At 42.4% G+C, this 27315-nt stretch overlaps 1 protein-coding gene across 3 annotated transcripts; it reads left to right on the top strand.

The window, feature by feature from the left end:
- Window positions 1-2818: 2818 nt before the first annotated feature.
- Window positions 2819-27315, top strand: LOC130291099 (transforming growth factor beta activator LRRC32-like). 3 transcript variants are annotated; one of them, XM_056539505.1, is made up of 2 exons: window positions 2819-2944; window positions 24865-27315. In XM_056539505.1, exon 2 carries the CDS (start codon window positions 24898-24900, stop codon window positions 26839-26841), a length of 1944 nt encoding a protein of 647 aa, XP_056395480.1. In that variant the 5' UTR covers window positions 2819-2944; window positions 24865-24897; the 3' UTR covers window positions 26842-27315. The 3 variants fall into 3 exon arrangements, with proteins under 3 accessions (XP_056395480.1, XP_056395478.1, XP_056395479.1); XM_056539503.1 differs by lacking the exon at window positions 2819-2944 and adding an exon at window positions 3899-4117; XM_056539504.1 differs by lacking the exon at window positions 2819-2944 and adding an exon at window positions 3988-4186.

The raw sequence follows: 27315 nt of genomic DNA, 5'->3' as shown, positions 1-27315 counted from the left end.
TAAATGAAATTACATACCCTTTGTGTCTGTCAACGCGGAGATAGCACCAGCCCCACTGCAGGTTTCGTCACAGACCTTTATCTGGAGCACAAAAAGCATTTTTGCTCTTCAGCACTTAAAGGGGTACTCCGGTGAAAACCTTTTTTCTTTTAAATCAACTGGTGGCAGAAAGTTAAACAGATTTGTAAATTACTTCTATTAAAAAATCTTAATCCTTCCTGTACTTATTAGCTGCTGAATACTACAGAGGAAATTCTTTTCTTTTTGGAATGCTCTCTGATGACATCATGAGCACAGTGCTCTCTGCTGACGTTATTATAATAATAATAACACTTTATTTCTTGTTGTCCTTAGTGAGATGTCAGCAGAGAGCGCTGTGCTCGTGATGTCATCAGTGTTCCAAAAAGAAAGGAATTTCCTCTGTAGCATTCAGCAGCTAATAAGTACTGGAAGGATTAAGATTTTTTAATAGAAGTAATTTACAAATATGTTTAACTTTCTGCCACCATTTGATTTAAAAGAAAAAAGGTTTTCACCGGAGTACCCCTTTAACTTAGTTCTGTACTGCCTCTCAGAGTTGGCTTAAAGGGGTACTCCGGCGCTTAGACATCTTATCCCCTAGGATAGGGGATAAGATGCCTCATCGCTGGGGACCGCCGTGATCTTGCACGCAGCACCCCAGTTAAAATCAGTCCCCGGAGCGAACACGCTCCGGGGACTGATTTTAACTGGGGTGCTGCGTGCAAGATCACGGGGGGTCCCCCACGATCAGGCATCTTATCCCCTATCCTTTGGATAGGGGATAAAATGTCTAAGAGCCGGAGTATCCCTTTAAATACATACTGAAAAGAATATATATATTTTATTTGTTGTCTTTCTGCAGTGTATTGTACTAAGCTCTTTTTATTTTTGGGTTAGTCTGTTCCTCTAGTAGTCGATATTCTAAATGTCCTTTTGGCTTCTCTGAATATTCCAACTAAGATCCTTCAGACTCCAAACCGATTCTGAGGTAACTATACCTGTGGCTATTTTTCCCCTCAAAGAGCTGACCTTATTACCATATTAAAATATCCCACTGTCTTCAGTCCCTCTTAATTTAATTTAGTCTGTCTAGATGTCTCCATTTATATAGCGTATGTTTTTCTTAATTTATCTGCTGCCTTGTTGTATGACATGTTAGTTTCCATCTTTATTGATGTCATTCAAGCCATTATTATTTCCCTTTCTAGGGTCTTTGGTCTGCAAAATTACATTTTCCCAAACTACACAGAATAAATTAATAACATTATTGCTCAGTTTTGCGTGTCCTTCTTTATGTATTATGGAGTTTTATTTAAAGGTTTACTTTTTTCTTATTAAGCACAAGGTATTAGCCATTAAAACCGCTTCAGGAGGTGTATGCTGTAATCACCAAATCATATTCACTTCTAATTTAAGTGTTCCTTGGGGGCTTTCAAAGTTTACTCTTTGTACAAGTGAGTCTTTTGATCTTAGAAACTTCCTACTTGCCAACTCTTTCAAGATGTTTGATATCCACGAGAGTACTGGTTTGAACTTTTCCTGCAAAGATCATTAAGGGTCAGTTTTACTAATATGGTAGATCTGATGTTTTCCGAAAAATCTGAACGTTTATCCATTTTGTTCACCCTCTCCTATAGGTTATATCAAATATTGTATATTTTATTTCACATAATAAGCCCTGTCTATACTATACTGCAGTAAAGCCCACTCTATAAAGACCTGGGTTAGTTTTTTTCTGTGGATTCTGCAGTTTCACAATTACCTGTAAAACATTTGTGATTTGTGATCAGAAGAAGAAGATATATTGTAGATGAGCTTAGGGTTCTCCAGAAAGTCTTTTTAATGGCATCAATGTCTTTTGTATTTTTAAAAAATTTATTTTGTGTTGTATAAGCAGAATACACATCAATTTCCACAAAGGGGGAGGGGCCAAAAGGGACATGATCACTCAATGTTGCATTACGCTACAAAATTAAGCTTCAGGTTTATCACCACATGTTCCTTCAGGATCAGTTAAATCAGGAGACGATGATTTGTCAGGACTCTGAGAGGCAGCCTGTGTAGGCCCCATTAACATTAAAACAGGTTGTTCATGTATGCCCTGGTCGCGGTGCTGGGTGTATGTAGTGTGCTTCGATGACCACGCCTCTCCCCTAATAAAAGTGTAAATCGTTCCCCTTTTCAATTTTTTTTATACATTTTTTTCCCCCACTACTAATACAACTTTATACAGTGCTCATATGCTCACAACTGGGGGGGGGGGGGGGGGGATTCCCCTATTATCGGTCCCCCCCGCCTGATTAAGCCACCCACCCCATGGTTCCTACGCCCAATTTGTAAACTATTTTAAAACTGATATCAATAGGAAAAATACTGTGAAGAAGTCTTAGAGGAAGTGTTGGCTGTGGGCTGTTAATGAATGAAGAATGAGTCATTTAAAGGGGTTGTACAGGATAAGAAAAGCATGACTGCGTTCTTCCACAGGTTGTGTGTGGAATTGCAGCTCAGCACCATTCGCTTCAGTAGACCTCAGCTTCAATACCAAAAAGGATCCCTATGTAAAGGGTCGTTTGGAAACCTTTCAGCACATAACATACTTATACAGCTGGACTTTGTGCAGTCTGGGTAGCAAAGTGAAAGGAGACCCAAGGTTTTTTTTTTTTCACCCTTTAACCCCTGTACAGGGATCTAGGCTTTACTGCTGTGAGCCTCCAGGTTGTGTCTGTAGAGTGGTCACTAGGTGGCAGAGCAAGCTGAAAAAAGGAACTAAGCTAGAAGAAAATATTAGTACCAAAACTAAATCCAATGTCCAAACCAAAGAAAGAAGGGTCAAACCAGGAGAACATGTCAAAACAGAGAAAAAGGCAATGGAGGGTTGAAGGATCCAAGTTCAACGCCAGACAAACGAGGGTTAATTTAGGAGGTTAGTCATAATTTGCCAGATCGAACAATTGCGTTTATTTTCCCACAAACTACAAATCAGGGTTGCACTGGACAATAACTGGCAGTGGGGATAAAGGGGGAGATTTATCAAAACCTGTGCAGAGGAAAAGTTGACCGGTTGAGCATAGCAACCAATCAGCTCGCTTCTTTCATTTTTGAAAAGAAAGAAGCGATCTGAGTAGTTGTTATGGACAACTGGTCAACTTTTTCTCTGCACAGGTTTTGATAAATCTCTCCCAAAATCATTTAAGTATAGAGCCAGAAGCTGTATAGGATGGAGCGATTGGTCCTCTGAATGATCTGCTGACAGGGCCGGCTCTTGTACTAGGCCGCTGTCTAGAGTGCTCCCTCCATTAGGGTGCTGCCTGTGGTCACAGTTTTTTTTTTTCGCGAAGTCGGCAATGTTGTGCTGGCTCCTCTATCCGGCTGTCAGGAGCGTAGTAGCACTGTCACATCACATACACTGTAATTATTACTGTGTATATGATATGATAGCGCTGCGCCCCTGATGGCCGGATAGCGGAGCCAGCCTCTGCTTACCCCTCTCTCCGTCCTAGGGGCCAACTAGATGCTGATGGTGAAGGAACTTTGATAATATCACATCATGTGACCAGCGTGCAGGATAGGAGAGATGGAGACATGGATGTTGAAGGACCTTTGGTGATGCTGTTGAGGTGGAGCTGAGCTGTAGTGAAGGTCACATGATTCCTGCACATCCACTGCTTCTGTGCTGCCTTGCACCAGCCCTGTCGTCTGACCAGGTTTTCTGATTGGCCAGGCTTGCTAACATGTCACCAACACTTGCTAAACACTATGGGGGAGATTTATCAAAACCTGTGTAGAGGAAAAGATGCCCAGTTGCCCATAGCAACCAATCAGATCGCTTCTTTCATTTTTAAAAAGGCCTCTGCAAAATGAAAGAAGCGATCTGATTGGTTGCTATGGGCAACTGGGCAACTTTTCCTCTGCACAGGTTTTGATAAATCTCCCCTTATATGCTCTGCCCCACCTCACCATCATCATTTCCAGAACTATGACGTGGTGGCAGCTTGCAGCGGTGCGAGATGAATGCATGATGCTAAGGACTAGTTTGGACTGTAAAAATCCTTTAACAATGGATGGAGAAGAGATTGTTTCATTTTGGATTCCAAAAGTAAGAGGACATCAATCTTAGAAAAAAACAGATGTAAATACTCCCTATACTCTAAACAAATCCAGTGAGGTGAGATGAGCGAATCTTCAGAAATTTATTTTAGGTTGAATATGGCTGCCAGAATTTACGGTCAATTCAGATTCTAAACTACCTGGCAGTAGAAGCAGCTTCGGTCAGAAGTAAATACTCCTGTACACTGAGCGTTGAAGCATAATGTTTTGTAGGCAGCATGGTGGAGACGATGACAAGCTATAGCACAGCTGTAGGTAAAGCCACTGCCATTGCCACTGCTATTGAAAACTAAGCTTGTAAAAAAATTTTTTTTAACTGTATGGTATTTTTTTGTGGGATAATAAATTTAGTTTCTAATACAGTGACCCCCCGACCTACGATGGCCCCGACATACGATCATTTCAACATATGATGGCCTCTCAGAGGCCATCGCATGTTGAAGGCAGCATCAACATACGATGCTTTTGTATGTCAGGGCCATCGCATAAACTGCTATCCGGCAGCGCAGACTGCTTCAGCTGCCACCGGATAGCCATTTACGGTGCCCCGTGGGGTCTGCTGACGATCACTTACCTGTCCTCGGGGCTCCGGCGCGTCCTCTTCGGGATCCCCTGCATCGTCGGCGCTCTCCATCGTCGTCATCGCGTCGCTGCGCACGCCGTCCCGTCCAATAGGAGCGGCATGCGTAGTGACGTGATGGCGGCGACGGAGAGCGAGGATGCCGGGGAAGCAGAGGCCTTGCCGGAGCGTCGGGGACACCACGTGGACACGGTGACATCGATGGAAGGTGACATCCGGGGCAGCGGTGACGGTCCGGAGCGGCGGGGACATGTGAGTATAACCTCCAATACCAGTGGTCTTCAACCTGCGGACCTCCAGATGTTGCAAAACTACAACTCCCAGCATGCTGGGTGTTGTAGTTTTGCAAAATCTGGAGGTCCGCAGGTTGTAGACCACTGTCCTATACTTTACATTGCACGGATCCCTCAACATACGATGGTTTCAACAAACGATGGTCCATTTGGTCTGTACAGTGGTCCCTCAAGTTACAATATTAATCGGTTCCAGGATGACCATTGTATGTTGAGACCAAAACTCTATGGAAACCTGGTAAATGGTTCTGAAGCCACCAAAATGTCATCCAAAAATAGCAAAAAGTGAGGATTAAAAAAAAAAAAAATAATAAGTAGATACCTAATATAGATAAAGCAAGTCCTTACATATGGGAGCTGTAAATCACTGTCTATGTAGAGGACAGGAGCTTCTTCAGGGTCCTGTACAGTACATGCAATAGAATTTTTATTCATCTGTCCTATTCTTCATGATTTTTTTTATAAACAGAAGCCATGATACCAGTCTAAACAGAGCTGAACTTTTTACATCTTTAGTAGTGTGTTTTATCATCCTTCATTAACATCAGGTAAAACTAAACATTGATCTCCACCTGGTGGAGACATTTGAGAGACCTGGAAAATAGTTAATTGTTGCTGTACATGTAATAAAAAAAAAAAGTGAAAAATCAGATGTGAATTGAGCTTTATGTATTGAGAATATCACAAATAGGGTTGTTTAGTGTAGAGATGGCTGATAACTATGCATAAATATATCAAAGAGCAATATCACGATCTCTTCCATGATTTATTTATACCCAAGTATGTAAAAAGAAAAAAAAAAAAAAAAAAGGGGCATCATCTACATCTGGCCCATATTAAATAGATTTTGAATGGGGGTATATGTGAAATATTTTTCTGGCCCCCCCATTGCAGAGTGAGTCCTCTTGATTTTGATGATTTTTCTTGGGATTATTGTGTTGTTTCACTTTTACTCTGAGCGCTGGTGTTGTTTTTCTTTTCTTTTTGTCATTGTATATCTGGATTGATTACAGTATTTTTCACCGTATAAGACGCACTTTTTCTTCCCCAAAACTGGGGGGGAAAAGTTGGTGCGTCTTATAAGGCGAATACACACCTATCGCGGCGGACCCTGCGGCCATCAACGGCCGGGACCTGCGGCTAATACAGGACATCACCGATCTCAGCGATGCCCTCTATTAACCCCTCAGACGCGGCGATCAAAGCTGACCGCCGCGTCTGAAGCGAAAATAACACTAACCCAGCTGTTCAGTCGGGCTGTTCGGGACCACCACGGTGAAATTGCGGCGTCCCGAATAGCTTACAGGACAGCGGGAGGGACCTTACCTGCCTCCTCGGTGTCTGCTCCGTGCTGGGATCCCCTGCATGGCCGGCGCTCTCCTTCGTCATCATCACGTCGTCGCGCACGCCGTCCCGTCATCCAATAGGAGCGCCGTGCGTAGCGACGTCATGGCGGCGACGGAGAGCGAGGATACTGGGCAGCAGAGACGTTCCGGAGCGACGGGGACACCCCTGGGACCTGGTGACAGTGATGGAGGGAGACATCCAGGGCAGTGGTGACGTGCGGTGACGGTCCGAAGCGGCAGGGACACGTGAGTACTACCTCTTGTACCAGTGGTCTTCAACCTGCGGACCTCCAGATGTTGCAAAACTACAACTCCCAGCATGCCCGGACAGCCAACGGCTGTCCGGGCATGCTGGGAGTTGTAGTTTTGCAACATCTGAAGGCCCGCAGGTTGAAGATCACTGTCCTATACTTTACATTATATTTGGTTCAGAATCATTATTTTCTAGATTTTTATCCCATAAAATTAGGTGCGTCTTATATGACGAAAAATATTATATCATTATCAGTATTTATCAACTTGGGAAAATGCCTGCGTCCTCCACCATCTGGGGGACATATCTGAGGATAGAGGAATTGTTTGACAAAACATTGCATCTTATTTTGTTTTTCCGGAAACATGGTGCAGTAAATCTTCATCCCGATTTGAACACCGGGCCCTTGGAGTTGTGCTGTGACTTTTCTTGATGTTTTGAGGATAGAAGAGGATTTATGTGTCTTCTTGCCTAAGGGGTGTTGGTGATTGTTGGTGAAATCAATATTTAGATGAATTCGGCCTATTTTTAACCTTTTTCCTTTCAAACATAAATAAGCATAAGAATGTGCCAGATTTATTACAGTGGCTCACGCTGTTGAAGAAATCTGCCACATTTTTAGACTGTCTAGTATAGGCTTACTATAGACTTTGACCAACTGAATTGTTACTTAAAGGGTAGCTCCCACCATCCTATTTTTTTTTCTGTCCCTGTCTATTGCCAATCTATCCCTAATACCCTCCCTGCTTTTAATTTTTATTTTTACCATATTAAAAATGCTTTTTTTTTTACTTCCCCAGCAGTCACCACGTCACTGATGCCTGCTGGGGGGGAATTCCGCCCTTAGTTCATCTACACAGGGTGCCTCCAGCTGTTTCATCACTACAACTCCCAGCTTGCCCTGACATCTATTGGCTGTCAGGGCATGCTGGGAGTTGTAGTATTGAAACAGCTGGAGGCACCCTGTGTAGATAAACTATTAGTTACATGCGGCGCTAGCCCGTCCCCTCCATCTCCCTCCCCCCCCCCCCCCGCGCCATACCCCGTTCCCTCCATCACAACCCCCCCCCCCCCCCATTACACTTACTGCAGAGTCCAGCAGCGGGCGTGCAGGGACAGCGGCGGAGGCGGCGGCGATGTGTGGGAGGAGTGGCCTCCCAGCCAGTGGCCAGGGAGCGAGCGCAGGCTGAATAAAAAAGGACCGATGCCCGGTCGCATCGGCCCTTTTTCAGGCGTGACGTCACGCCAGGCTGCAGCCGGCCACTAGGAGGGAGACCCCTAGTGGCCGGTTTTCAAATGTAAATTAAGCAATTTTAATAAAAAAAATTATAATAAAAGTATATAAGAGATATGTTGTAGTACATAAGCACTACAACATATAAAAAAATAAAGTTTGTGACAGTGCCCATTTAATTCCATATTATTACCCCAGAGGACAAGACATGCCCCCTCCCTATAAAACCACACCCACTTATGCTAAGCCATGTCCAAGTACAAAAGTATCTTTAACCCCTAGAGTACACAGGGCTTAAAGGGGTACTCCGGTGAAAACCTTTTTTTCTTTTAAATCAACTGGTGGCAGAAAGTTAAACATATTTGTAAATTACTTCTATTAAAATATCTTAATCCTTCCAGTACTTATTAGCTGCTGAATGCTACAGAGGAAATTCCTATCTTTTTGGAACACTGATGACATCACGAGCACAGTGTTCTATGCTGACATCTCTGTCCATTTTAGCAACCATGCATAGCAGATGTATGCTAAGGGCAGCATGGTGGCTCAGTGGTTAGCACTGCTGCCTTGCAGTGCTGGGGACTTGGGTTCAAATCCCACTAAGGACAACAATAAATAAAGCGTTATTATTATTATAATAACGTCAGCAGAGAGAACTGTGCTCGTGATGTCATCAGAGAGCATTCCAAAAAAATAATTTCCTCTGTAGTATTCAGCAGCTAATATGTACAGGAAGGATTAAGATTTTTTAATAGAAGTAATTTACAAATATGTTTAACTTTCTGCCACCAGTTGATTTAAAAGAAAAAAGGTTTTCACCGGAGTACCCCTTTAAATGTATTCCCCTAGCTGCCCAGTACTTAATCCACCAGGGCATACATTTATGCCCTGCACCATTTACGCACAGCCCCTGTGAACTGCGTAAACGTTAAAAAATACAAAATATTGCTCACATTCCAGTTAATAAGAAATAAAAGGTAATTAAATAGTTAAATATATGGCACCGATAAAAACTACAGGTCACAGCGCCAAAAATTAGCCCTCATGCGGCCATGTATATAGACAAATAAGAAAGTTATTGCGGATAAGAATAGGGCAGTTTAAAACATAGTTACTTAGGATTTTTTTAAAGCAGTACAATAATAGAAAAGTAACCATGTTTAGCATTTAAATGTATTGACCCACAGTATAACGAGAAGTTTTACTGTAAAGTGTACTGTGTAAAAACTAAAAACCCCAAAAGTTTCAAAATTGCATTTTCCTTTTCAATTTCCCACAAATAATATTTTTTAGGTTGAGTCTCACATTTGTCCGTAGTTTGACATATATAACTGTTATGTCTCTTAGATGCAAGGAGGAAAAAACTGAAAATTCTGAAATTAAAATTTCCTGTGTCCTCAAGGACAAAATAGGCTGTGTCCTTCAAGGGGTACTCTGCCCCTAAACATCTTATCCCCTATCCAAAGGATATTGGATAAGATGTCTGATCAAAGGGGTCCGGCTGCTGGGACCCCAGTAATGTGGTTCACAAAGCGAACTCTGCTCCGTGCTGGACGGGTGACCATAGCCGTGATGCCCCCTCCATTCATGTCTATGGGAGGAGGCGTGACATGTACTCGGACGAACTCGGAAGCTCCAAATTTTCTGTTTTCAGAACACTGGTGCCAGCCCGGATACCCCCCCCCCCCCCCCCCCCCCGTGGTTAGACATATTATTCCCTATCCTAATGGGTGCCATTAAAAGGCGCAACTTGTCCCACAAGAAAGAAGTCTACATACAGCTATTTTGGTGGAAAAGTAATGGCAGGGATGAGAAACCCCCTTTATTCAGAGCATAGAGGGTAGAGGGTCTTTTCCAAAGAGAATAAATGTTCTTACCCCACCATAATAGTGTTAAAGGAAATCTGTCACCAGTGTCACCTGCACTAACCTGTTGGTACTGATGACAACGGTACTCACCTTGTCCCTTTCCGTGGGGGGGGGGGGGGGGGGAGATCTTCGGTAATCTCCTCTGTTAGCTCTGCTCCAGGCACCCTTACTGACTTCACTGCTGCTTTTCTCTCACCTCAGGACCCAGCAGAGAGCGGTGACGTCACTAAGATCCCCCCATGCCCCAAGCCGCTGCTGCTCTGTGCTGGGTCTCGTAGCAGTGGTGGCGTCAGTAAGCTCCACCTGTGCCTCAAGCAGGGTGCCTGGAGCGGAGCTAACGGAGCAGATTACCGGAGATTCCCGCCATGGAACGGGACAAGGTAAGTACCATTGTCATCAGTGTCCCCTGCACTGTCGGTACCAACAGGTTAGTGCAGGTGACACTGGTGACAGATTTCCTTTAATGACTAGACATGTGGAATGTAACATTTAAAACATGGAGAAGTAACAAGTCAAGCTTTTGGTTCAGCTGACCTAGCGACCAATGATCCCATGTTCCTTTTTTATTTTTTACTATGAAATTCTAAGTTAGTTTTGTCATTTCTTTCTTCTGCAATTTAAAAGTTTACATTGTGTAAAAACTTTAGCAGAATAGAAAAAGTAATTTCCCTGAAAAAAAGCGACTATCTTCTCTCTCCTGGTGCTTCCAAGCATGTTTCCTTCCTGTAGCAAATGGCCATAAATAAAAGCGAAGAGAGTTCAGCATGCAGATGGAAGAATGATGTTCTCTAGTGCTGCGGGAGCGGACCTGTTGGTAGGTGGTTTATGGATGGTCCACGTTTCTCTGACAGTCCTATGGTGGCAAGTAGCTATTACTGACCCTGTCCAAATGTGTGTCCAGGTATGTATTCACATGTTGTCTTATATAAGCATATTGGAATTTGAGGGGGGGGGGGGGGCTGGGGGCTGGGGGCTTTCTCTTTGGCAACTATCACTTGAACAAAATATATATTAAAAAAAAAAAGTACAAAGAATCTGAAAGTAAATCTTCTACATACTTTCTACAAAGTTTCTTAAGAACACAGTCTGGAGACATGTATTGAAACCAATGTGTACTATTGGGGAATCTGCTGTAGGGACATTAAAGAAAGGACCCTTCAGGTCAGGCAGAACCCTCTATTTTGGTGAGAAGCCTTTCTTTTACATTACCTTACTGTAGTCTGAAATTATGTAAATGACTATGCTATAATCTAGATATTTATATATATAAAACTCAGTGTGTGTGTGTGTATTTATATATGTTCCAGCATCACATCCAAACGGCTGAAGATATTAACATGAAACTTGGCACACATGTTAATTATATGTCAACAACAAGCATAGGATAGGTGATTTAACCCTTACTCACCCCTATTTGCCAGGGACGGGGTTTTTGTTTAAAGTCCCATACAAGTCTATGGAAGTTATGCAGTAACATATATTTCCCAAACGGCTGGAGATATTTCAATAATATTTGGTCACGTTACTTTTATGTCCACTTAATATATAGGATAGTTAATGTAACCCTTAACTACCCCCATTTGTGGGGGTCCCATGAAAATCAATGTGAAATGTATGTTCCCACATAACTTCCGTACGGCTGGAGACATTTCAATAATACCTGGTACACATATTACTTATATTTCAAATAAAAAGATATGGTAGTTAAATTAACCCTTACCTACACCCTTACATAAAAGATTGTTTTTTGTTTCAAGTCCCATGCAAGTATATGGGACTTCCAGTACCTTACTCCACGAGCTCCGCTCTGCATCTCCTTTTGAATGTGTCAATCCGGCTTGCAAGCCACACCCCATCTCACAAAAAGAGGAGGTCAGGATATGAGGACGGGATAAGAGGTCAGGATATGAGGATGGGATAGGAGGTCGAGATATGTAGTCAGGATATGAGGACGGGATATGAAGACAGGATATGAGGTCGAGATTGGAGATCGGGATATGATGATGGGATATGAGGTTGACATATGAGGACTGGATAGGAGGTCGATAGATGAAGACAGGATGTGAGGACGGGATAGGAGGTCGGGATATGAGGTCGAGATATGGGGAAGGGATATGCTGTTGGGATCCTTCCTCCTTTGTTGATTTTCCTCCCCAACAAGGATGAGGGAAAAAAATCGGTACTCAGTCTATATATATATATATATATATAAAACGCAATGTGTGTGTGTATGTGTGTATGTTCCAGCATCATGTCCAAAAGGCTAAAGATATTAACATGAAACTTGGCACACATGTTACTTTCCATAATACCTGGTATACATATTACGGGTCGGGATATGAGGTCGAGATATAAGGTCGGGATATGAGGTCGAGATAGGAGGTTGGAATATGAGGACGGGATAGGAGGTCAGGATATGGGGACTGGATATGAGGTCGGGATATGAGGTCAGGATATGAGGACTGGATAGGAGGTCGAGATATGATGATTGGTTATGGGGACGGGATATGAGGTAGGGATATGAGGACGGGATAAGGGGTTGGGATATGACAACAATACATGAGGACGGGATATGAAGTCAAAAGCTTCATCCTTTGTTGATTTTCCTCCCCAACAAGGATTAGGAAGGAAAAACCAGGTAATGCCGGGTACTCAGTTAGTATACAAATAAAATTTGGTTTTCTTCTTAAAGCACACACAATATTTCAATAAAATGTATATGTAAGTTTACACACACCAGAAGTGGGTTGCAAAATATAGAAAAAGGTGCCAATATTTCAATGATCCTTTTCTCTGTATCAGTTCTACTCCTGGTTTTGGCAAAAAATACTCTTAATGCCTACGTAGAGAGAGACGTAGTTCCTAAACTCTGACCCTGGCCAGGGCTTACTTTCTCTTTGCTGTGACGACATATTGCCACGTTCTCTGCATAAGGTAAGGTATAAAAAAGTTCCACACATCAGAATATCGAACTGAGGTATGATAGTCCTAGGGCCAGGATACGTACGAACTTAAATGTGTGTCATTTTCGTTGGGTAGGGGTACGTGCCAGTGGTGCCTGTTGTCTCCCTTTTTGTTTGCTTCGGTGGAAGTGTCCTTGGCAATGGCCATTAGAGCTTCTCTATCTGTGGGTTACGCAGGGGATCCTTGGAGGAGATGGTTTCTATTAGAGATGAGCGTATTTTTTTAAAATTAATTTGATTCAGCCAATTTGCCGAATTTGCCGAAAAAATTTGGTGCGGTCCAAATTTATTTGCGGAAAATTGCTATTAAAAATGGCTATTTCTGGCATACAGAGAGCCTCAATAGGGGTGTAGAACACTTTGCCTTGCTGTAACAAGCGTAGGGTGTGTGATGGGTTTGTGAAATAATACTGTTATTCAGTATGACATGCAGATCAGAGTTGTCGCTATTAGAATTACTGTCGCAGAGCAGCACAATGACAGAGCCTGGAGATGGCATCAGTATGACGAGACCATATAGTGGCTGAATGACACAGCCTGGAGTTTTCGTCAGCATGAGGAGAACATATTGTGGCTGAATGACACAGCATGGAGGTGGCAGCAGCATGAGGAGACCATGTAGCCCCAATAGGGGTGTAGAACACTTTGCCTTGTCCTAACACGCATAGGGAGTGTGCTGTGTTAGTGAAATAATACCGTTATTCAGTATGACATGCAGATTACAGGCATCGCTATTAGAATCACTGCCACAGAGCAGCAGGGAGCCCATATGGCGTCAAAATTGAAGAGAATAAAGAGATTTTTTATGCATGTAATTTTTATTTAATTGGAACTTATTTAACATTTTTGAGTAGCCATTCTGGTGAGCATCGAGCTGGTGGTCCTCCACCAGGCAAAATACCACCTGTTCCAGCCCCTGCCTCAGTGCCTCCTGACTGTGAAAGTGCAAATGTTTCATTTAATCAGTTACGGTTCATTGTCATCGCTCCAAGCTGTATCATTGGATTCTTGTGATAATTCTACAGGTAATATATGTTGTCGATGACCAAAGGACATCACTCTTGAAAAGACTACATTGATTTTTTTTTAACTTAAATTTAAGATTTATATTAGATTCCCAAGTTTAATGTCCCGGCGTTTACTTTGAACTAATACTGTATGACCACAAAACTCAATCCAACACGGAGTCACATGGCGGCACAACGACAGAGCTTCGAGGTGGCAGCAGCCCGACGAGACCATAGGGTCTCACAATAGAAAGGATTAAAGATATTTAGTAAAATTTTAATTGAAGATTTTAGATCCATGAACATTTTTACATTTTAATTTAAGGTGCCAAGAGTATAAGGCGACCATATGGTGGCACAATGACACAGCCTGGAGGTGGCAGCATGAGGAGACCATAGGGCCTCACAATTCCAAAGATTAATAGATACATTTTTTTTAGGTAATGTCCCAGCAGCATGATGAGACCATATAGTGGATGAATGACACAGTGTGGAGGTGGTGGCAGCATGAGGAGATCATAAAGTGCCTGAATGACAGTGTGGAGTTGTCGGCAGCACATAGTGGCTGAATGACACAGCCTGGAGTTGTCAGCAGCATAAGGAGACCACATAGTGGCTGAATGACACAGCCTGGAGTTGGCGGCAGCATATAGTGGCTCAATGACACAGCTTGAAGTTTGCGGCAGCATGAGGAGACCCAATAGTGACTGAATGACACAGCCTGGAGGTGGCGGCAGCATGAGGAGAACATATAGTGGCTGAATGACACAGCGTGGAGGTGGCGGCAGCATGAGGAGAACATATAGTGGCTGAATGACACAGCCTGGAGGTGGCAGCAGCATGAGGAGAACTTTTAGTGGCTGAATGGCACAGCCTGGAGGTGGCGGGACCATGTGAAGACCATATAGTGGCTGAATGATACAGCCTGGATTTGGCGGCAGCATATAGTGGCTGAATGACAAAGCATGGAGGTGGCGGCAGCATGAGGTGAACATATGGTGGCAGTATGAGACAGCTTGGAGCTAGCATCAGCATGAGGAGAACATATGGTGGCAGAATGAGACAGCCTGGAGGTTGCAGTAGCAGCATCAGGAGTCCTGAAAGTGATCCAGTGACAGAATGTGTGCGGAGGGTGGCAATACCAGTACCCGGTGACGAAGGTGGGTGAAAAAAGGAGAATTTGGCATCAGATGTGTGGCATCAGGTGGATTGCAGGATCAGAATAGTAGCTGAGACAGATTGGCAGAAGAAAACGGTCTCTTTTGTAAAAGTGTTAGTGTGCACAAGTAAGTATTGAGGATATGCATTACGTAAAACGTAACTTTTAATAATATGCTTAGGAAAAAATATATGGCCCCAAATAATTTTTTTTAAATCAAACCAAAGGTAAAGTGTGCAAAAAACACCTTGTGCCTACACGACCAAGTATTGATGTGATGCAAAGACCTCTAAAAGGTGGAAGGGAACAACGTATGGTCTGTTTTAACCGGTGGGGGTAAAAACTTCCCCTGTAAGGCCCCACTCTTGCATTATTAACCCCTTAAGGACGGACCCATTTTTTTACCTTAATGACCAGACTCTTTTTTTTTTTTTATATAAGTGGTGTATTTTTGTTGGCACATGCAGATTTTTTTGTGAAAAACTCAAAAATATTGTGAAAAATTTTAAAATTTCTGGTGTTTTTTTTTTATGGTATACAATGTGTGGTAAAAATGATGTTATATTTATTCTGGGGGTCAGTACAATTATGGCAATTAATCCCATGCAGAAAGAATATAGATGGCACATGTAGGAACCAGTAGAAGCGGCAGGTAGCCGCGAAACAGACATTGTTCTTTCTGTCTGCTCCCTCCTGTCATACCATTGTTGCTACCCGGTCTCGTAAGTGAATTAAATTCTTGCATTTTCACCCACGTTGCGATGTGCCATCTATATGCTTTCTGCATAGGATTATTTACCGTTACTGTGTCTGTGGATTGAGCACCGCTACCAGTGGACTCTATTGAGACTAAACACCTGTACCTCCCCAGGATCCTTTGCCCCGTGTGGGAATCAGGGGTGCCGACCCCCACCTCCTTCATCTATACAATTATGGCAATACCCATTTAATGTGGAAATAACAGAAAGTCCAGCTCACCCACTTGCTTCCGTGCTCAGATCTGCACCCAGGCTCCGTGTCCAACAGCAAATAAAACAAAATGATCCAGCACTTGGAAAAACGGCAATCTTTATTGTAGAACGCCTCGTAAAAACAGTACAGGACCGGGGCACCTCACCACCTCTGAGAAATCTTGACGCGTTTTGAGCGCATGCGCTCTTTGTCAAAAGATACCTGCTCTACTTCCTGAAACCCTTTTATGGGCTGGAATCAGGTGGGTGCAATTAGTAAAAGGACAGGCTGCTAGGAAAAAGCAGAACCATCCTTATATCTAAAAAAAACACGAGACAGATAAAAGATAACATTCAACTTGTGATTAGCCATTCAGAAAGAGAAATATGACTGGGGTGCACCTATTTAAACGCATTTAACTAATGCATATTGTGATGGATTGGTGCATGTGTCAAACTGGTAGAAACACATCACACAAAGCAGCTCAATTATTCTCAAGCTCCGGGCAAGGAGCGAACGTACAAGTAGACTTCAAAGTTCTGCTACATGATCTTGAAAAACTACTAAACCAAGAGACACGCATTGGATGGGATCATGAAACCATTAAAAATTATTTGGAAAAACGCGTAAAAAAATACCTGCAACCATCTATAGTCAGGACATGATCAATGAATGGAATGAAGCCTTGACCACTTGTTCCTTTAAGTTGATGGACATCATTTTAAAATATGAAACCATTAAACTGCAGGAATTGGAATCAGCTATTGCGAAGTTACAACAGGATGCCTTAAAATTTAAAGATCTAACCAACTATGATGAACTCATTCAAAAAACCAATGATAATATTAATAAACTGGAAGAGTATATCATACAGGTTAAGAAAATAAAGTTCCAAAGAGATACTAATGATTATGCACAGAATTAGGTTTATGAATGGGGCAGGTGGGAGAAACAAGACACCACCCCCAAATCAATTTTAAAGAAAAGAAACCCGTGATATAAAGTGCAAAACAGAAAAACCGCATGTTACCTTCAACTCATCTGAACAAGAGTCGGACACAGGAGCTAGTTCAGAATCAGACAATCCCTCCACACATTCAGAGGGTAGAATTTCTTATTTTCAGAAGGCCAAAAAACCACCCAAAACAAAAAAGTGAGAAGAGCAGGTCGTAAACACACCAAGCGATTTTCACATTCCGGGACTAATGATACGGACAATAGTGACCATCAAACAGTGGGTGTTCTCAATTTATCCAGCAGGAATTTAACCCAACATCATATTTCTGTTTTAGAACGCGGTTTGAATTTTTCCCCCACCAACACTATTGATGTCTATAGCACCTTATGTGACATAAACAGATTTATACGTACCCTTACTGTTAAACGTCATTTTTTAAATTCGGAATCAGATTCCATGCAAACTACACAAAATGTCTACAACGAACATAGAGGTATGGATTTTCAAGAGCAACAAGCCTTAGTTGCATTGGGAGATTTAATGGAGGTGGAGGACTTTTCACCATCGACATCCCACAACGATAATTTAATTACCAAAAATCCATACTTCTATCCGTTGCAGTCCAGAACAGAAGGTATGGATACATTTCAGTATCAGATGGAAAAAGACTTGGTGGACCTTAAATTTAAAATCGACTCCCACCCTTGTCATAAACACAATCTAAGTTTCAATGAACGTACAGCTTTGAAAGAGTTACAATCATTCCAGGATATTTCCATAAAAATGTCAGACAAGGGTGGCTTAGTCACAGTTATGAACAAATCTGATTACATTTTATCCATCAAAAATGTATTAGCTGATACATGTACTTATCAACTACCGTATTTATCGGGGTATACCACGCACCGGCCTATAACACGCACCCTCATTTTACCAAGGATATTTACCAAGGATATAAAAATGTTTTTACCCAAATATCCTTGGTAAAATGAGGGTGCGTGTGTGTGCATGCGTATACCCCGATACACCCCCAGGAAAGGCAGGGGGAGAGAGGCCGTCGCTGTCCGCTTCTCTCCACCTGCCTTTCCTGGGGTCTAGAGCCCTGCTGCCGCCGCTTCTCTCCCGCTGGCTATCGGCGCCGCTGCCCGTTCTCTCCCCCTGACTATCGGTGCCGGCGCCGATAGCCAGGGGGAGAGAAGCGGCGCCGGCAATGGGGCAGCGGCGCCAATAGCCAGGGGGAGAGAAGGGGCAGCGGCACCCATACCCGGCGCTGCTGCCCCGTTGCCTCCCCCATCCCCGGTTGTATAATTACCTGTTGCCGGGGTCGGGTCCGCGCTGCTTCAGGCCTCCGGTGTGCGTCCTATGCGTCGTTGCTATGCACTGCACGTCATTGCGCCGCGCCGTGCAGCGCATAGCAACGCAAGTAGACTTTAGGTTTAAAAAGTGCGTGTTATACGCCGATAAATACGGTACTTACTAATGATCCCACCAAGTCTTTCCAACATGATCTTTCCAACATGATCCCTCTGAACAGCTTACAGGTCACCGGGAGGGACCTTACCTGCCTCCTCGGTGTCTTCTCCCGGGAAGCGTGGATCCCGGGAAGAAGAATCCGGAGCGTCGGGGACACCACGGGGACACGGCGACAGCGATGGAGCGACATCAAGGGCAGTGGTGACGGGTCCGGAGCGGCAGGGACACGTGAGTACTGCCTCCTATACCAGTGGTCTTCAACCTGTGGACCTCCAGATGCTGCAAAACTACAACTCCCAGCATGCCCGGACAGCCAGTGCGACCTATAGGGCGAAAAATACGGTAAATATTTTGAAAGTTTTCTTAGAAATGTTATATTGGAGTATTTCTATGAAAATAAATGTATGGCTCCCTATCTGCATGGGCTTCTGAGGGATCAGTCCTGTCAACTTAACTTGATCACATTAAAATTTTGTTGATTATTCTAAACTATTTCAAGTGGATCTGGATAAGTAGGAAGCTTGAGCCGAGGAGTGGCCCATGAGATTTAAATGTAAGGTTATGCACATGGCAAGGAAAATAAATGCCACAATTACTACAAATTGGGAAAACACTGGCTAAAACTAACATAGAAAATGACTGTAGTTTCACGCAGCAGCTGCAAATGCAAATAAGATCACATGGTTCATCAAAAGGCGCGTAGATGCACATGACAAAAACAAAAGAAAAAGTTTTGTACAAATCACTAGTCAGATCACACACAGAATATTGCCAGATTTGGAGTCAGGGAGAATTTTTTTCCTTAGATGAGGAATATTGGCTTGTACATGTTCTTTCTTTGTCTTTCTCTGGGTCAGTACCACATGATAATAGGCTAAGGGTTTATTCACACTATGTTTTTGGCATGTGGCAGGGGAAATTTAAAAACCAGCCACTGCTGTATCCCTGTTGGACCTGCTCCACATCCCAATTATTTAAATGAGCCGTCCGGATTGTGGCAGACCACGGTTTTCAGTCCGGCAACAAAACTGGTCACGATGCAAAAGTGACCCCACCGGAGTAACAATCTGGCTGGCTAATTTAAATAATTAGGCTGCGATGCAGATCCGGCAGCCCTATGCCCAAAAAGTAGTGTGAATGTAGCCTTTTTGTTCAGCCTTACATACTATAGGGGAGATTTATCAAAACTTGTGCCAAGGAACAGAGATGCATTTACCCATACAACTAGATTACCACTTTTAGTTTTCAGAGGCCTTTTAAAAAATTTAAGAAACGATCTGCTTGGTTGCTATGGGCACCTGGTCAACCTTTCCTCTGCATTAGTTTTGATAAATCTTCCCCATATATTACTATATTAAACTAAAGGTCCTTTTACACAGGTTGATTATCAGCCAAATGAGATTTTCTAGGTCATTGGCTGATTGGACCTTTTGGGCAGCCAATAAGGTCATCATTATTGGTCGCACATTACCTGTTTCCACAGGGCCATGTGTGTCAAATGATGATGATTTTTCTAATTTAAATCGCTGTACCAATGATCCAGGGATTGTTCACGTGGCCTGGCCACACAATTGATTAACCCCTAAACGACCATGGACGTAAATGTACCTCCTGGTTTGGCGGGACTTCCCGCACCAGGACGTACATTTACGTCCTGTGTATGACCGCGAGCATCGGAAGGGTGCTCGCGTCATACACGGCAGGTTCCGTTTGCTAGCAGCAGCCGGGGATCCGCCGGTAATGGCCGACATCCGCGATCGCGCGGATGTCCGCCATTAACCCCTCCGATGCCGGGATCAATACAGATCACGGCATCTGCGCCATTTTGATTGGATGATCGGATCGCCCGCAGCGCTGCCGCGGGATCCGATCATCCAGCATGACAGCCGGAGGTCCCCTCACCTGGCTCCGGCTGTCTCCCGGGGTCTTCTGCTCTGGTCTGAGATCGAGCAGACCAGAGTAGAAGATCACCGATAATACTGAGCAGTGCTGTGTCCTATGCATAGCACTGCACAGTATTAGCGATCAAACGATTGCTATAGATATTCCCCTATGGAGACATAAAAAGTGTAAAAAAGAAAGTTGAAAAATGTAAAAAAAAAAAAGTGAAAAAAAAGTGAAAAATCCCCTCCCCCAATAAAAATGAAAATTGGCCGTTTTCCCCCATTTTACCCCCAAAAAGTGTAATTTTTTTAAATCAACATATTTGGTATGGCCACGTGCATAAATGTCCAAACTATCAAAATATAATGTTAATGATCCTGTACGGTGAATGGCATAAACGTAAAAAATTAAAAAAGTCCACAAATGCTGCTTTTTTGTAACATTTTATTAAATAAATTAATAAAAAATTATATAAAAGTTTTATATATATCCAAATGTGGTATCTAAAAAAAGAACAGATGACGGCGCAAAAAATGAGTCCTGATACCGCCCTATATACGGAAAAATTAAAAAGTTATAGGTGGTCAAAATAGGGCGATTTTAGATTATTGATTTTGTACAAAAAGTTTTAGATTTTTTTAAGCGGTACAAAAATATAAAAGTATCTAGCCATGGGTATCATTTTAATCGTATTGACCCACAGAATAAAGAACATCTATCATTTTTACCGTAAAGTGTACATACAGTGTGAAAAGAAAACCCTCCAAAATGTGCAAAATTTTGGTTTTCATTTAAATTTCCTCCCTAAAAAAATTTATTTTTGGGTTCGTCGTACATTTTATGGTAAAATGAGAGGTTTCATTACAAAGTAAAATTGGTCACGCAAAAAAACAAGCCCTTATATGGGTCTGTACATGGAAATATAAAGGAGTTATGGATTTTAGAAGGCGAGGAGGAAAAAACGAAAACGCTAAAATAAAATTGGCCTGGTCCTTGAGGTGAAAATGGGCTTGGTCATTAAGGGGTTAAAGGGGTACTCCAGTGGAAAACTATTTTTTTTTCTTCAAATCAACTGGTTCCAGAAAGTTAAACAGATTTGTAAATTACTTCTATTAAAAAAATCTTAATCCTTCCAGCACTTATCAGCTGCTGTATGCTCCACAGGAAGTTTTGTAGTTCTTTTCAGTCTGTAGTTATTTACAAATCTGTTTAACTTTCTGGCACCATTTGATTTGAAAAAAAAATATATATTTCCACTGGAGTACCCCTTTAAGCCTTCTGAAAGCTCAGCAAACAAACACCAATCCTATTGACCCGTCTATAAGAACCTTTATATACTAGTGGTGGAAACCCCTTAAATGTGATTCTGTTTAAGATCATGGTATAGACAGCTCAGCTGCATTCTGTTAATGGCAGCCCAAGCCATCTATAGTAAATCTAGCTACCCAGTTTTGTTCCTAAGTTTTGCTAATTAGATCTCTACAAACCTTCATTATGTCTTAGACTATTGGTATTCCAGGGCCCCTGTTCAAAGTGCCTGTAATTGTCAGTGATGTAATTTGTCCGGGTTCAGCAATTACAGAAACACCACTAATGGTCAATAACCGAAATGTGAATAGGAAAAGACTTTGGAGAATAGGAGTTAATTGATGGAAAGTGTCATATTCAGAGAGTTCGAGTAAAATAAAAGGCTAAATAATCAGTACTCTCTGTATTGCCACAGGAGTAAAGGCAGAAAATCCAAATGTCAAAGTAATTTGTACACAGTATAATAGACCCAATAACCATGCCAAACAATAAACCAGCAATAATGATGTCCTAGTGATAGAACACATGGAAGCAGATCCACAGTCCTTTACTAAGCTGGTCCAGGTTTCTTTCTGTATGTAAGGATTCATGCAGACACAGCTGTAAAGTGGGTCAATGTGTGAGCTTGATATTTAGTATCAAGAAAGGGCTTAGATCCCATCAGATACAAAATCAGGTAAACCTTTAATAAAGCTTTTTTTTAGGGATGGCTTTCCTGATTGCACATTATAGGATCCACTTATGGCCGTATTTACCCCTTAGGCACATGTAGGCCTGTGTCTAGGGCAAGTATTGAGGGTGCAGCACTTGTAAGTTTTTACCACTATGTTGGGGCCTGGAGCTAAAGTAAATTTTCTGTCTTTGGTTGAATCCACATGGCTCATATCTACTGTCAAAATTTACCTTTACCTTTGCAGTCGCAGCATGATCATTATGTTGTGGATTTGTGATGGATTTTATGTGTATAGGGGTGAGATCCACTGGGAATCTGCAGGTAATTCATATGGTTTCTACGGCGTATTTGTAACAGATCTGCATGAAAATGTTCTGATGCACTTTAAATCTTAATAATGGGGGATATTTAGTCTTAGTGCTTAGGGCAGCACAAGCTGTAAATATGCCCCTGGATCTACTACATATAAAGGTCGTACATGAAATGACATTACAGCCATGGACATGAACCATGAGGCCATTTTCATGTGATGATTATATTTGGGAACTCTGAAATTTTGGGGGAAATGAGAACAAATCAAGGAAAATACCACTATGTTATCGGGTCTATTTAATGTCACTTTCAGGCTGCTCTGTATGTCTATTTAAAGATGTGGTTCTTTTCTCTCTTTACAAAAAGGAAACGTGTACAGATGTGATACTCCACAGGAATGACAATGCAATTTAATCTCCAGTGAAATAGGAGGACTGCCATACACTTTTGAATATAATAAATAAAATATGCATTTTTAAACCATATATACACCTAAGCAAACTATTCACCAAGGACGGAAAAAGTCTAAAACAATTTGACACCATAATGGGATTAAATTGTGCTGCAACTTTAGTCCAAGGCATAGCTAAGGCTGCTGTAGTCATTCTTAGGCTCCAGAACCTGGGTGTAATGAAATGCTCTGTACCCCTATAGTTATGCCCCCGGTGCTCACGCACCAAAATATTCTCACCTAAATATTGAATTATAACTGCTTGTTAAAAATAACACAACTATATTTTGCATTACAGTAGTGAGTTTTTGCATTGTAGTGAGAATGCTCTCATATTATTCCTAATAGAGCTCTCAATATGTGTTGCATATGTCAGACACCTACACAAACTACCGTATATACTCGAGTATAAGCCGAGTTTTTCAGCACGATTTTTCGTGCTGAAAACACCCCCCTCGACTTATACTCGAGTGAACTCTCCGCCCTCAGTGGTCTTCAACCTGCGGACCTCCAGAGGTTTCAAAACTACAACTCCCAGCAAGCCCGGGCAGCCATCGGCTGTCCGGGCTTGCTGGGAGTTGTAGTTTTGAAACCTCTGGAGGTCCGCAGGTTAAAGACCACTGCGGCCTTCAACATCATCCAGCCCCCTCTCACCCCCTTTACTTCTGTACTCACCTCCGCTCGGCACTGGTCCGGTGCTGCAGGACTGTCCGGTGGGGAGGAGTGTCCGGGCCCGGCTCCGGAATAGTCACGTTGCCTTGACGACGATGCAGAGGTAAATTCATTACCAACGTACCTCTGCGTCATCGTCAAGGCAACGCCTCTATTCTGGGCCCGAAGCGCGGAGAAGAGGCCCCCCGGTGAAGATGGCAGCCCGGAACCACTATCCCACCAGACGACCTCCCCACCGGACAGTCCTGCAGCACCGGACCAGCGCCGAGCGGAGGTGAGTACAGAACTAAAGGGGGTGAGAGGGGGCTGGATGATGACGAAGGCTGCAGTGGTCTTCAACCTGCGGACCTCCAGAGGTTTCAAAACTATAACTCCCAGCAAGCCTGGACAGCCGATGGCTGCCCGGGCTTGCTGGGAGTTGTAGTTTTGAAACCTCTGGAGCTCCGCAGGTTGAAGACCACTGAGGGCGGATAGTTCACAAGAGGATGATGACAAGGGGATGATGACAAGGGGATGATGAAGGAGGTGGGGATGATGACAAGGGGATGATGAAGGGGGTGGGGATGATGACAAGGGGATGATGAAGGGGGGGTGTGGGATGATAACAAGGGGATGATGAAGGGGGGGTGTGGGATGATGACAAGGGGATGATGACAAGGGGATGATGAAGGGGGGGTGTGGGATGATGACAGGCGGTGATGATGAAGGGGGGGATGATGACAGGGTGATGATGATGAGGATGTTAATGATGGGGGTCTGGATGATGACAGGGTGGGATGATGTATTTCCCACCCTAGGCTTATACTCGAGTCAATAACTTTTCCTGGGATTTTGGGGTGAAATTAGGGGCCTCGGCTTATATTGGGGTCGGCTTATACTCGAGTATATACGGTATATAAAATTCAGCTGTCCTATTACAGGAAACTTAGTCCTAGGAGCTCCCATGAGTTAGTCACACCATTTTCAATCAAGAGTAGCTGAATAGTAAAATACAATTGTATAAAGCCACATAAAATTACCGCTAGGTAGGCCATTTTGAATCCCACTTCATTATTATGTTTACTACAATAGCTATTGACCACTATTTAGACATGCAGGCATACAGAAGTGGGGCATGAAGAAGGGAGCTATGTTTAATTTTCCTTGAATCAGAAGAAACTCTAGTTATGTGTTAGAATGAACATCTCAGCCAAAACAACAGAAGATTGATCTTGCCATTTTCATTTTGAAATGAGTAGTTTTGCTTTTCATGTCAAGACAATTCATATGTGTCATTCTGGTCTTGTTGATAATCTTCATATTCCTGATAATCCTAATATGGTTCTAATTCTAAAGTGTTTCTTTGTCCTAGCATCTGTCTGAAGTGAAATGCCTACATACCGCCATGCACCATGTGCCAAAGAGCCTGCCAGACAATCTGAAGGCACTAGATCTATCTCATAACTTCATTCAAGAGCTCACAAATATATCAATGTCAAATCTGCACAAACTTGAGAATTTCAACATTGAAGATAATCACCTGGAAACCATTGAAGATGGAGCGCTAGATGGTTTATTACGACTCCATTCTCTTAACCTTGCCTCAAACAGATTGCACAAGCATTGTCTAGCTAACAAAAGGGTTTTTGGCAGTCTGCAAAGTTTAAAAAGATTAAATATTTCAAATAATAACTTGGATGGTGATATGGTGCACTGCTATCTGTCAAATATTACTTCACTAGTAATTTTAGATTTGTCATGGAACACAATTGCAGTCTTGTTTTCTGGAATATTTGAAGGGGTTCCACGGCTGACCGAGCTGGATCTCTCCAACAATTACATAACAGATATAGAGAGTGGTACATTTGACTCACTGCAATATCTGAAAGTTCTAAACCTTGCTTTCAATGCCATAGCTTGTATTTCAAGCTTTGATCTCCCACAGCTACATCTTCTGAACCTAAGTTCAAATTCCCTCAAGATCTTTGTTAGTCCGAAATCTGACAAATTCTACCAACTGAGGAACTTAGACCTAAGCCGTAATAGCCTGGTGAGCTTTCCAGTTCTGCCCCAAATCAACAGGGTACAACACCTTAATCTCTCAGGAAATCATTTTGCTGAGTTGTTCCCTATCTCTAATGAAACAGAAGACATTTTGAAGATGACCTCCTGGTATGAAATCATTGCTGATCTGGATCTTCCCAGTGCTATAGAAAATATAATTTCACATTTAACAACCCTAATGGATTTGGATCTCAGTTACAACCAACTAACCTTATTTCCTTGGCGATTTTTATCTTATGTCAGCTCACTTCAAAATGTAAACATGGCTGGGAACTGTCTACATAACATGACAGATGTTTTCTACTCTGATATGTCACAACAGAACAAAAGAAATAGGATCACAGCTCTCCGGTCTTTGAGGTCTCTAGATATTCATGGAAATTCTATTAACTACATCTCAAAGCAATTGTTTGATTTGCTGCCTGAAATTGAACAAATTAATCTTAAAAACAATCACATTGGGTTTTGTCACCCTAAAGAAACGGTCAACTCAACCGAGACCATCTGCACAACCTTCTCTGGTGCTCAGCATCTGCGTCATTTAAATTTACAAAACAATGGCATTAAGCACCTTCCGCCCAAAGTATTTCAACACACATCTTTATACTCTCTGGATCTGTCAGACAATATAGGGTTAAACATCCATAAAGGTGCCCTAACTGAGGTTCAGCAGTCGCTACAGATAATGTCCCTCAGAAGAAATTTAATGACCGACTCCCAGGTGAACCTTCCATGTGTAACATGGTTGAAGACATTAGATTTGTCTGGTAATAGACTTACTATGATTCCAGCCAATTTACAATGTTCTGCAATAGAAAGTCTGAATCTTCAGAACAATTCCCTGCGTCTTCTGGATGAAAGGACTTTTCTTTCCTGGATGGACAGTCTACACTGGATGTTTATTAGTGGCAATCCCTTTGACTGCTGTTCCCTTAGATGGTTGGATCCTTTGCTAGATTCTAAAATTAATATTTCAGATCTTGAAAACACATATTGTATCTATACAGATAGTAACGTGAGTGCATCTGTCAATAACTCTATTATCCAAAGTCAATACTGCCAGTGGCACACAACACAAACTCTCCTTACAATTGTCATCATCATTTTCATTGTATTTTTCCTTCTCTCTATATTTTGTATTCTTAAAATAGGTAATAGAAAGGTTTGTCTTTTAAGAAAATTTTGGAGTAACAAAGTAGCCTCTGAAATTCCTAGATCGATTCAGATGATGCAATCCGAGGGAAAGGAAGTATGCTTCACTATCAGTAGTAGAGGAACATGCTGATAGAAAACATTCAAGTGTATTTTATTTTAAGTGGACACCTGCACTTCCTAGACCCAAAATGAAAACAAAGAGCATTATGATGGCTATACCTGTTAGATAGCTTCTGTCCAAATGCTCTTTGATCAACAGCGCAGCACAGGAGGAATTGGAAGAGACAGCATTTCCTGCAATCCAATATGCCCAAATCCTCTTTCCCCCCAATGGCAGATGTCCTGCTGTCTCCATACACCTAAATCAGTGGGTAGAGGTATTTAACCCCTTAGATACTACAATCAATTTCTTTTGTCACCCAACTGCCCCCCTTGTTTAGGCTATCAATGGGGGTCCACTGGGTTCTCATGGCAGCCATCGGTCAAGTAAAGATTCCCAGGTTTGCCATCTTTGTACACCAAAGCCATGTCAAATGTATTGACGTATATTAGTGATCAGAAAGAATGCCGAAAATATCATTCTATTGTCACCTTTTTAAGTGTT

The sequence above is a fragment of the Hyla sarda genome, chromosome 9, assembly GCF_029499605.1.
Source record: "Hyla sarda isolate aHylSar1 chromosome 9, aHylSar1.hap1, whole genome shotgun sequence".
Classification (NCBI taxonomy): domain Eukaryota; kingdom Metazoa; phylum Chordata; class Amphibia; order Anura; family Hylidae; genus Hyla; species Hyla sarda.
The sequence above is the reverse complement of the archived record's forward strand: the minus strand, read 5'-3'. Positions and strand labels throughout refer to the sequence as shown.

Excerpts from the sequence above, each read along its gene's own strand:
- LOC130291099 (XM_056539503.1), top strand. The coding sequence starts at position 3,998 with ATGACGTGGTGGCAGCTTGCAGCGGTGCGAGATGAATGCATGATGCTA. Across the intron at positions 4,118-24,864 it reads TTTCATTTTGGATTCCAAAA|CATCTGTCTGAAGTGAAATG; the intron begins GTAAGAGGACAT and ends TCTTTGTCCTAG.